General features: G+C 28.0%; 2 protein-coding genes across 2 annotated transcripts; both read right to left on the reverse strand.

Moving 5' to 3' along the window:
• Positions 1-1861: 1861 nt before the first annotated feature.
• LOC112690791 (mediator of RNA polymerase II transcription subunit 19) lies at positions 1862-4092 on the reverse strand. The gene is made up of 4 exons (XM_025564883.1): positions 3792-4092; positions 3379-3535; positions 2431-2530; positions 1862-2355 (listed from the first exon to the last, which is right to left on the reverse strand). The coding sequence occupies exons 1-4, from the start codon at positions 3958-3960 to the stop codon at positions 2080-2082; spliced, it is 702 nt and encodes a 233-aa protein (XP_025420668.1). The 5' UTR covers positions 3961-4092; the 3' UTR covers positions 1862-2079.
• Positions 4093-4903: 811 nt separating this feature from the next.
• On the reverse strand, positions 4904-6352 carry LOC112690787 (jerky protein homolog-like). Its single transcript, XM_025564878.1, has one exon. It carries the CDS (start codon positions 6350-6352, stop codon positions 4904-4906), a length of 1449 nt encoding a protein of 482 aa, XP_025420663.1.
• Between the last annotated feature and the right edge of the window lie 6152 nt (positions 6353-12504).

Genomic DNA, 12504 nt, shown 5'->3' on the forward strand with positions numbered 1-12504 from the left:
GTTTTTTTTTTCTTTTAGCTGCTCCACTTAAAGCTTTTGGCGGCATGATTTATTGTAGACGTAAATAAAATTAAATAAATGGATAGCTTATTGTCAATTGACCGAATATAAAACATAGACTGTCGAAGATCCCGCATTTTCAACGAGCGTCGTCGTCGTGCAATATAAAAGCGAGCCCGATCGCGGTTTTCCCGCGTGGCACATAACAAAAATAAATAACAATACCTAATTGAGATGCGTCACACACTCATACTATATGGCTATATAGGCCGGTCAAAATACGCGTTCCTTCGCATGACGCGCTTTAATCAATTGCAACCAAACTATTTTTAATTTATGTTATACGGGTCGCAAAAGAAACGTTAATATACGATAACGTTGTGTACAAGACAAAATCGATCTATTGTCCAATCATTATTAATTATTATTATATTATTATTATAACAAAATCGTTTTATTTTCTTTCTTTCTACATATTTTTCAATTTTTATCATTGGGCCCCCCATTATAGGTTGGGGCCCTGGGCCCGTGTGTTTAACACACGCAACACACCCGGTTATTGCGGCACTGTTCACGATTAAGATAATTGTCATTCGTAATCGTTTTCCCTATACACAAAAAGAGGTGATATTATTGTAAAATATACTTATATTTTATATTTCTGATCACAATAACCGAAAACCTGAACACAGTAAACGACTTATAACGGCTATTTGTTCCGTTCCTGACATTTTTGAGCACTGTAAGCGGCTGATTCTTATAACCAGTGAACACTATAAGTGGCGACTACTGTATTACATTTTCGTTTGGATTCGCAAACCGTTATCAAGGAAGTTGAGTCGTATATCTACAGTAGTACAGTTGTGAGTTTAACTGAGTCAGTGAGTCAATAAGTCGCCAACTCTTGTAATACTGATTCGACTCGTCCAGTTCATTTTTAAGAGTCGACTAGTTCATGAATTACACATTTCAACTATTTCATATTATACCCATGTCAATTATCTTGATCTCACTCTCAACAAAAAACTTACTTGGGATCCTTACCTCAAGGATAAACAAAAACAATTAAATGTAGGCTTAATCTACTTAGGGCCTTACTAAGATCTAATATCAACATTCAAAACAAAATTCTTATTTATAAATGCCTCCTTCATTCCATTTAGCATACGGCATCATATTCTATATTATAGGGCCCAGTCAAAAAAATCAAATATTCAAATGATTCAAGCATTCCAATCAATTTGTCTGTGTATCATTGCTAAAGTTCCATAGTACATAACAAACATATTAGTCCAACATAACTATCAAATCAAAACCGTCCATGCCATAGCCATCAATTTCTACAAAAGGTTTCTTGGGAAATTCCTTATAAACCATAATCACCTCATCTTACAATTAGCCTCAATCATTTCCTGATAAAAAAATGCAGTTGCAGACAAGTTTACGTAAATGTGATTTTGGTTATAATAGATCATTTAATTAATTTTTAAATTTGTAACAACTATATTTTGAAGCTCATTACTTCAATTTTTTTTACTTATAATAAATAATAGGAATTTATTTTAATAAACATTTTCTAAAATTTTATTCATTAAAACGAAGATAATATTAGTTAATATTAATACTATTAATAGCAACACATATTTTAATTAAAAATACATTTATAGTATTATATTTTGATAATTTTCATAGCTTTTTTCAAGTATTAATAATGCAACATGTCCTTTTCATATGAATTTTTTTTTTCATATACTGGAATGTTTAGTAATCAAATATAACCAAATACATCTTTTTTTAAAAAATGTATGTATTATTTAAATTAAGTAGAGTAAAACATATTTTATTTTTAGTGCAGATAAAATTATTTATTTAAAACAAAATTCACCTATCCCAACCAAAGAATAGAAAATTAATATTATACACCACAATTATGTTACCAACAAGATTGTGTTATACGTACATAATTTGTTCAAAATTCCTAATAATTTGACAATATTCTATTTACATTTTATAAACATTTATGACCGATGAAAACAAATTTAAAGCCATAAAATGTAATTTAAGAAAATAATTATAATATCAGTTCGAGTGTTGTCCAGGCGTAATATTTCCTGGATGTTCTGGACTGTGTTTTTGTTTCTTCTTCTTCTTCTCTTTTTTTCGCTTTTTCCTTTCTTTATCATCATCATGACGTTTTTGTTTCTTGTGCTTTTTCTCATGAATATCACTTAATCCTAATTCATTAGCTGCCATGTCTTGTGATAGAGCTTCTCCACTTTTGTACTTGCTTTTTTTATGTTTGTTTTTATGTTTCTTAGTAGGTGGTTGATTTGCATAGCGATATTGTTCTGGTAACTAATATGAAAAATTCAAAGTCAATGAAAATACAACAAACATGAATTGAATATATATGTCATCAAAAATACATACTGGCCCTGGATGTAATCGAAATCCAGCTAATTGATGGGTGGTTAGTGGTAAAATTTCTTTTCCACCAATTGGTGGTTTTTCAATGACAGAACGTAATGAACTGCGAAAATAATATTTAATGATTCATGCTGTATATATTTTAACATTAACATACAACAATTTTTGAAAAATATAATTCTACAATTTAATTTTAAAAATTATTCATAATGAAAGCTTATTGATTATTTTTTTTTTATATAATGTATATCTTAAATGTGGTTGCCACCATGTAATCAACATATTTTAATTTATAAATAATAAATTAATATGAAGAATGTAAATTTTGAATAATGAGTTGAAAAGTGAAGGTTAAATTGTACAAGGTACAGGGATTGAAACAAAAGAAAATATCATAATGCTATTCTTCATGAAGCTTTTTTTAAAACAATAGGATTTCTATTTTTTAACAATTTATTTAACTTTAGACCTTGTAGGCATAAAAAATTATTATATAATATGATTGATTTATTTTAAAGTATTAAGAAAATTTGATGTATGGAAATAAAAATGAATGCACTTATATTTATGTAAATATAAAGTAAATTAGTTTAATTCTGTAAACTAAGTATTAAGGCAGTATGATATTTTGTACTTAGTAATTCAGATGAATAAATATTATTTTTCTCTATAGTAATTGATCACTTTAATATTATCATTTAATCAATAAATTCAAAATTGTGAAATAAATTGATATTTAAGTACACTTATATGCAGTTTTAAATGAAATTAATTAAATATTATAAAATACACAATATTAATAAAATATATTTATTATTCAAGAAAATTAAGTAAAATAAATAGGTTTAATTTTTTTCTGATATATTACAATATTAATGGTAAAAAACTAGTTTATTAATCATTAGAAATTATGGAAAATCTTTATTAATTATTTATGAATATTTCAATTACCTTTGATCATTATGTCCAGGTGTGTCAATAATTCCAGGTAGATTGGGTAAAAATGATGATAAACTCTCCTTGAGCCTTTTCCCACTAAATTTACTATATGTATGTTCTAGACCATAATATGCCATAAGATTTACAGACCCCGTTAGTTCACTTTCACCTGAAAAATAAAATTATTCATAAATATTCAGAATAAACGTTTCATATACACAAGGTACGAATAGTTCTCTTAAACTAATAATTTTATTAATTCTAAAAACATTTTTAAACATTGATGCAATGGCATATAATATTAGCATGAGTTATTAAACCGTATGCACAGCATACAGCTTGTAATGATTGTTTTTCGTATCATGTTCAATGTCTTATTCAGTGAAACAATACATTTTGCATGTAAATCTTTATGGACGACTTACATGGTGGTTCTTTCATAAGATAAAATGGTCCACTGTGCACAATTGATGGATTCTTGCCCAGAGAGATGGTCGTTTTGAGTGTGCCAGTGGAATCTTGTCTTGATACGACAGGAGACCTAGCTCCACGAGGTGATGATTTTGGTGAATACGACGACGGGAAACCAGACATGTAGACGAAGTGAGTGCGTCACTTAAATAAGAACCAAATATACATAAAAAACGAGCGGCGATGAAATTACTCAAAATTTGTGTGACGTTCTTGGTGAAATAATATTTTAAACGTTATCAATATCGCGTTATACAGTATTTATGTTTACGTGAATTTTGATAAGTAGGTTGTGTTGTTACCGTGAAATGTTTAAACTAGAAAACAGCTGCCGCCCCATTCTGATGAGACGAGTGTTCATCGCAATTGGTTCATTCCAAACGTTATAGATGGCGCCACTATGAGCGATTATTAAAATAAACTACAGAATTTTACAGTTCAAAATTGAAAACAAATCAAACGACACTACAACAATCTGTACATACTCTACATATTCGTAATCAGAGGGTCTCCAAAGAGGGACAAATGGAGAACGAAAGACTTTCAACATATAGTTTAGCAATCGGTCGTATACCTGTCGATAATTTTAATAAATTGATAATAAATTGGTAATTTGTTTTCATTGATTATTATCAAGTAAGTTTATATTTTTTCGGTAACTTATGTTTAAGTAACATTTCATATTATACTAATATACAGTGGAACCTCGATTATCCGGGGTAATGATGGGGAGGGGGTCACACGGATAAATGAAAATCACGGTTAATCGAGACTTTTTATAATAATGAAATTTTTATTTAATTTTAATTAGAAATACATAGGTACATTTTTATAATAATGAAATTTTAAAAATTTGATTCAATTATAATTAGAAATATACATAATATACATACAATAATTTTATACAACAAGTTATTAAGGCTTAAAATATGAAGTTATCAGTCTTTGTTTTTTTTGGTTTTGAAATAATTTTCTTTACTTCATTTCTAATTTTTTTTAAGCCAATGACACGTCATGGAAGTCAAAATTTTCCTGTTCGCAGAAGTTCAAGAGGACATCAACTGCTTCAATTGCTTGGCTTGTCTGTATTTTTTTCAAAATGTTCTTCATTATCACTCTCAGAAGAAGAATCAGGCTGTTGTGAGGTAGATGGTGTAGTTACACTGCCATAACGAACTGCTATGTCACTGTTACTCAAACGCTCAAATCCCTCTTCGTTAAGATCTTTTTGTAGCCAATCAACAATATCGTCTTCATCAACATTAGTGAAATCTAGAATAGATATAGCTAGATAAAGACAAGCTTTTATATCCTTATCGACCGTATTTTCGATACTTTCTTCATCATCATAATCTTGATCCAAAATTTTCGCCCAAGAAAATCTTAATGTAGTTGCAGGTACATTTTCCCAAGCATTACATACTGTAAAAATGGCATCTTTTATGGTCCACGTTTTCAAAAGTTCTTTCATCGAATCAAAACAATCTTCTTGCAAAAGATAACGGAGAAAAATCTTTTTGTACTTTCGTTTCAAACAGGAAATCACGCTTTGATCCATTGGTTGTATTATGGAAGTTACGTTAGGTGGTAGATAGTAGACAACAATTTGACCATCCGGAGTTTTCAGGGTAGATTCTAATGGGTGTGAAGGAGCATTATTAAGTAGAAGAACAGCTCTTTTTGGTATTCCTTTTTCATTCTGAAATTTTTGTACAGATGGTACAAAAACGTTAAGAAACCATTCACTAAAAATAACCTGGTTCATCCAAGCTTTTGGGTGGTGGTAATAGACACATGGTAAATATTTCATTTCTGTCCCTTTAAAAGATCTTGGTTTCTTAGCTTTCCCAATAACAGTTAATTTGATCTTATGTGAACCGGTCGCATTTGAACAAGTCATAATAGTAAGTCGTTCTTTACTAGATTTATGTCCAGGAGCTGATTTTTCAGATTGCACAGCAAGTGTTTTTGAAGGTAGCATTTTCCAGAATAGACCTGATTCATCTGCGTTATACACTTGGTCAGGGGACAAGTTCAATTTTGAAAGGAATGAATTGAATTCGTCATTGAATAGTGTTGCAGCAATCAAATCTCCACTCAGGCTTTCGCCTTGAATGTCCAGCTGTCTTATGCCATGGCGAGTTTTGAACCTAAATAACCAGCCTTGTAAAGCTTTAAATGTTTCCTCAATTTTCAAATGTACATGAAACCATTTTGCTTTTTCACAAACCATTGGTCCTGAAATCGGTATGCCTTCAATACGCTTCTGTTTAAACCATTCAAAAAGAGCAGATTCCATATCAGATAATGATGACTTTTTCATAGTTTTTATCTTCTTAGCTGATACTTCTGCACAAGATATGAACTTGAAAATTTCATTTTTTTGTTTGATTAAGTCACGAACTGTCTGTTGACCCACGCCGAATTCATTTGCAAGTTTTTGAACACTTTCACCATGATCTACAGCCCGGTTAATAATCAACACTTTTTTCTCTAGAGAAAGAACGACACTCATTATTAGATTAATACGTTATACCACACGTTACGTTCGGCGATAGCGAAAGAAAAAAGCAAACTGAAGGTGATTCGATAAATATAAAAATCGATGTACATACAATACTGCTTATCTTCATATTATTATCGTCAAAAATGTCATTAATATAATTGTCGATATCGTGTATTATGTAATATAAAATGTTCGATTATAACTACATATATATCTACAGTCCATACTTATTTTTAAATTTTTGGAAGAGTGAGCACGGTTAATCACAAACACGGATAATCGAGGTTCTACTGTATTATCTGATTTCAATGTTTATTGAATTTATCAAAACTAATTATTCAATCGAAGATGATAGTAGCGAATAACAGTTTATTATAATTATGAACTAAAGAAAATGAAACTAACTATGAATATGAAACCATGAATGATGTATTAGCGAAAAGTGTACTAGTGTCTAGTATACAAACTTCTTCAGGTAGTCGTGAGTTCACCTATTGCATCAGATACACGTGGAAAAAGTTTTTCAGCTATATGAGCATTAATTAACGTCTGTCTTAAAATTAAACGTAAAATTAACGTGTCTTTAAAGACACACAAGCTTGTTAGTTTAAGATCGTTTTAATAAATCGGTAATTTTGTACATAGAAATTGATATCGAAAATGTTATTGATGCATTTGCATTTAATAATAGATACATAGTTTTGAAATAAAATTTAGAGTTAATATTTATTTGAATTGTAAAAATTGTTTTCCATATGTTTATGGGATGGGAAGTATAGGGGTATAACACATTAACAATTTAAACATATCTGCGGGTCACTTTTATGGAATGATTTTAGCCTCCCTCCAAATATTAAATCTTCTCCTGTGCGTTTATTGTTTTCAAATTTAGTTAACTGCCTTAAGGCTAACAATTGTTAGCTGATTCACATTATATTTATCATAACATTTTAATTTTTTAATTCATTGGAGATGTAATTCAATAATAACCATGTGAATATTTTATATGCGTATAATTTATAATGGATTTACTGATTTATGTACGATTACGTATATACTCACAGTTATGAATTATTTTATGATAAGATGAAACTAAGATCAAAAGATCAAGGTGTGAAATTATTTTTAATAGGATTCTGGAAGACTGGAAGACATAACTTTAAATCACGGAGCTACGTAGTTATCTAGGTTGTTGACTATCGTTAATGTAAGTTTAAACTTATAGTGGCTATAATGGCCAAATAGCAATGAAACTACAAATTATATTATATCGAACGTACTTTTAACGGTACTTGTAGGTTGTAGTATGATTGTAGGTACTATATATACTTAAATTATAAACAATATATATACTGTATACTGAAACTACAGTTGAACGCTGATGCCGCTTAATTTCTCAATCTAAATTAAATACTCTTATGTAGGAATACACTCTTACTAGTGGATTATTTTATCAGGATATATGTAGATATTATAATATTTTTATCTTCCGTATTTTGGTAATATTTAACAAATAATTTATTTTTAACCTTTATCTTTTGAAGATACATATACATGAAATATACTATATTAAGTAGATTTTCCATATACTTGGATTTCAAAATAAAAATTACAAATTTTATTTAAATAAAATTAGAGAAAATGACATACTTTTAGAACTTTTAGAATTTTTTAAAATGTTTGTATAAAGCATTAGAAACAATGTAATGATTAAATTATCATTTATATGCAGGGCTAGATTGGCCCGGCGAGTTACCGAGCAAAACTCGATGGGCCGCGACAATTTTTGGCCTTTTAAGTTGTGAAAGGCTGCTAACAAAAAATATTAATAGTTTAAAGTTGAAGATTAGTGCACCTCTTGAAATATGCGATTAAAAAAATTTGGACAAAGGCCGCTAGTTAGTAAGTGGGCCGGTAACATACAGAAAACTCGGTGGGCCGAATTAGTCCAATCCGGCCTTGTTTATATGGCTGTGTTTATACAAATTTAAAACAAATATCTTCCAATGATTCGTGGTCAAGATTTAGCTGTCATCTATTTTAAATTATTTTTATTGCAGAAGTACTATGGTAACTAAAATGTAATTAAATTTAAAATTAAAATTTAATATTTATCAAGTGAAAGTTAAGTTTTAAAATGTTTTGCTAAATGCCATTTTATCAATATGATAAAATAATAAGAACGAAACATTTACATCCTATACTTATCATTTAAAATGCTTACCTTTTAAAAGTACAATTTTAGTCTAACATTATTTTAAATAATTTTGTTTTTTGGTCTATAAATTATGCCAAATTATTGTATTACGAAAATTCTTTAGTAAAAAATCAGCTCTACGATTATTATTATTTTAAATTATTCTGTGGTAAGTAAATTCGCATTTATATACTTCTCATGATTTAGTGTTTTCACGAATGCGAAAAAAAAAATGTAATAAAATAAACAATTCAACAATTTGTATTCCGCAATGAGTTTAACCATAAAGCGCATTTTGAAAAAAAAAAAAAATTGCGGTTATTTTTATGTGATTTTATAATTCGCATATTAAGCCTGAACTTGTGGTTAAGTTGCTGGTACTATGGTGATGTTAATGGTTAGTAGGAATCTAATTATGTGGTTTTTACACATAAAACGTACCACGGAACTCAAAACTTCCGTTTGCTGAATGCATATACCATATTTTATACTAAGTAGGTAGAAATTAAATGTTACTCGTATCAGGTCTAAAGTTGAATATAACAGTATAATTATATATATATATAAAAAATATTGTTATCTCTACTGTATTGTTATAATATGTAATTATTGTGAACATCTTTCACAGACGGTAGGACACCAAAAAATACTGAAAAAATAGACTCAAAATAATAAGTTATAGCGAAATCATGAATTTGACGAATTTGTATTTGGATAAAATTATTGTATTAAATAAATATATTTAGCCAAGAAAATTTTTTTTTTCATCTGTCTAGAAAAAAGTAAAAAAAAAATAACATTTTTGGTTAGAGGTGGCTGAACTAGACGTAAGTGTATTTTTGTAGTTTATTGAGTTCTAATGCTTGAATGAATATCATACGATAATTTTAATAATAATAATTATTATAGTATTTCTCTATTTTTTATTTAATACTTGAAAAATTACATTTTTATTTCTGATTTGCTTTGCAAATTTTTATATTTTTTCTCGATAAAATAATAAAAAATCGCACATATAAATGTTCATAATATTATTGTAGGAATTATTGAGTATATGTGGTGATTTTAATAGTAATGCACAACGATATTTTTTCTGTTATCAATATCATATCACGATATTGATAAATGATGTATCGAAGTAATTTATTAATTTATAAAAATATGTAGACTAGAAAAGAATTGATTGACGGAGGTTTTTTTTTTTTGGAATTAATATTTCTTACATTAAAAAAGTATTAATAAAAAGTATAAAAAAAGTTTTCGTATTATATAATTATAAACAAAAATGAAAAAATTTAAATTGAATTAAAATTACAGGTAAATTATTTATTTTTATCTACTGTAGGTACTTCCGAGTGTTGTATAATTGCTTTTTGAAAATATGCATACATTTAAAATTATTAAGTATTTAGCAATTAATTATTTTATTAGTATATGTTACTACGACCTATAGGTAATGGTACCATCTTAATAGAACTATCTTAATGGTTATTTAATTGTAAATATCAGAGTCGATGTACTAACTCAACGTAGACGACGGAAAAAACGAGACCAATTGTAAAAATCCATCAGTCACAGCCAGGGGCGGAACTAGAGGGTGGAAGATGAAGATTCATCCCCAGGCGTAACATTTTAGAGGGTGTAATTTTTGTAATTATTGATAATTAATTTGATATTTTTAATTTTGTTAAATACTGATATTAGGTTAAAACTCAATTAGTAGGATTGTATATTAATTAATAAAAAAAAATTCTCCAGAAGAGAATTTGATTATTGGTCTATGATAGGGCGTAATTTTAACATTTTCCCCAGGCGTAAAAATTCCTAGTTCCACCTCTGGTCTCAGATATATTATAAGGGCTTTATCGTATTGCTTATCATTAGTGTTTAATCTTCTTTGTCATTGATTCACTGTCAACACTTATATGAATAGAAAATAAAAATTTCAAATAGTAACGAATTGATATCGTTTTTTTTTTTATTGATGTCGTATTTCGAATAGAATATTATTTTTGTCATATCAATATCGGTAAAATTGGTCTGATATCGATATCGAAATACGATATCATTGTACATCACTAAATTTTAATATTACTTTTATAATCTTTGACTTGAAAAATATAGTATTACTTAAATATTGATTATCTGAATACGTTATCATTAAATTATAAAGTACAATGTAGTTTGTGTCGGCTAGTACACTGAGCAAACTTTTGTTTTTTTCAACGCGATACATAAAAAACATTAACGAAATTCAACATTGTTTTTGCAAAGAGTCGGAAGTTAAGAATATCTAATTCGACTAATTCGATATATTCGTATAAATAGGCATCTTTAGTTTAATTAAGTGAGAATGGGTAAAAAATGCCATAAGCTAAGTATCCAAACTGTAATAGTTTTGATAAGTTTTTATTTAGTAATAATATAAATATTTATTTTTATTTTTAATGTCATATAAGTAATCTATTCTTTATATATACAACTGGTTTGAATTTCTATGTTAAACTTAATTATTGTAAGTCTATTTGACAGTATCCAATGTTGCAGTGACGGTGAAATTAATTATTCATGAGGAATGAGGCTGATACTTTAATATGAGCTAGATATATAATATGATGCTTAAAAAAACAACTTCACCGTGGGTATCGAGTATATCCTCTCATAATACCAACCTGAATGGGTTCACTGTTGATCACTATTAGTTGAAAAGGCTTTATATCAATTGCGCTGAAAATCACAGGTAATGAGAGAAAAATTATGAGATGGAAAAAAGGTATACATCTATTGCGCCGGTTTAAAAAGTGTATAATTTATACGTATACATCTATTGTGTCGATCGATATTCGAGTTAATACATTTTGTGATTACCTCATTGACACACATATATTGATGAAAATATAACTTTTCCCCCGTATTTTTGATGATTGAGTAACATATCAGGCAAGAGAACAATAAATGCCTGTGAGGCATTTTACTCAGTGTTTGGAAAATATTTTTATTCACCCCATCTAAATATTTTTGTTATTTATAAAATTTTAAAAATAATGTAACGCAACAATCATAATACATGTTCTCTAAATTATCACATATAAACCAAATTCTACATTTATGACAAAAAAATAAATAGTAAAATCGACATAACTAATTTTAATATTAGGCTTGAGAACTTTTTAAAATCTGTAGGATTAGTGTAAATATATCTATATATAATCTACTATTAGTGTAAATACCAAGTATGTAGAATGATAAGTTTGATTTTAGTTTTAATTTTTGTTTTTGGCCATTATGATTTTTACTTGTACTGTATAGTTGTTATACTGGCACAATAGATACCTTTTTAATATACCCTTTTTGTATCGGCACAATAGTTGTATACTATACAGGTAGTGTCCCAAATTCGGCGCAATTGACGAATACCGGCTGCAAATAATAAACAGTATGTGTATACATATATTAATTAAGTTTTTATATTTATGGAATTTATATGTTTAAATTTAAATAAAAATGATTTTCGGATTTTTCGGTTGTTTAGTGCTAACAGTGAAATATTACAGTCATTATATCGTAATTCCGAAAACGACAATTTCAAAATAATGTTTTGTTTTTTAAATGTAGTTTAAAATTATATATATATATATATAAATAAATAAATAAAAACAAAAAATAAAATAAAATAAAATAGAATTAGATGTGTTTTTTTTTTTTTTTAATTACAAATATTAATTTTTTTATGTTAAGACAATTATAGTTTATTAATAGTGATATACCCGATAAAATGATTGTATCTACTGTTTAATTTTAATTCTATAATAGCAATATTCATTGTTGTTCGTTGATAAATTACATTACTGGGGGGATGGGTGACTTTATTAGGGTGAGAGTGTTACTACGGTAACTATCAACAAAACAAACCCGATATTGGATTTACAACGTAAAGTGAGAATAACAAAATAATAGACGTTGA

Source organism: Sipha flava, unplaced genomic scaffold (genome assembly GCF_003268045.1).
Source record: "Sipha flava isolate LNK unplaced genomic scaffold, YSA_version1 52143_pilon_pilon, whole genome shotgun sequence".
NCBI classification, from domain to species: domain Eukaryota; kingdom Metazoa; phylum Arthropoda; class Insecta; order Hemiptera; family Aphididae; genus Sipha; species Sipha flava.

Coding starts and splice junctions, on each gene's coding strand:
- LOC112690791 (XM_025564883.1), bottom strand. CDS start 3,960: ATGTCTGGTTTCCCGTCGTCGTATTCACCAAAATCATCACCTCGTGGA. Junction 3,536..3,791: donor TCTTATGAAAGAACCACCAT/GTAAGTCGTCCA, acceptor TTTATTTTTCAG/GTGAAAGTGAACTAACGGGG. Junction 2,356..2,430: donor TTCGATTACATCCAGGGCCA/GTATGTATTTTT, acceptor TTTTCATATTAG/TTACCAGAACAATATCGCTA.
- LOC112690787 (XM_025564878.1), bottom strand. CDS start 6,352: ATGAGTGTCGTTCTTTCTCTAGAGAAAAAAGTGTTGATTATTAACCGG.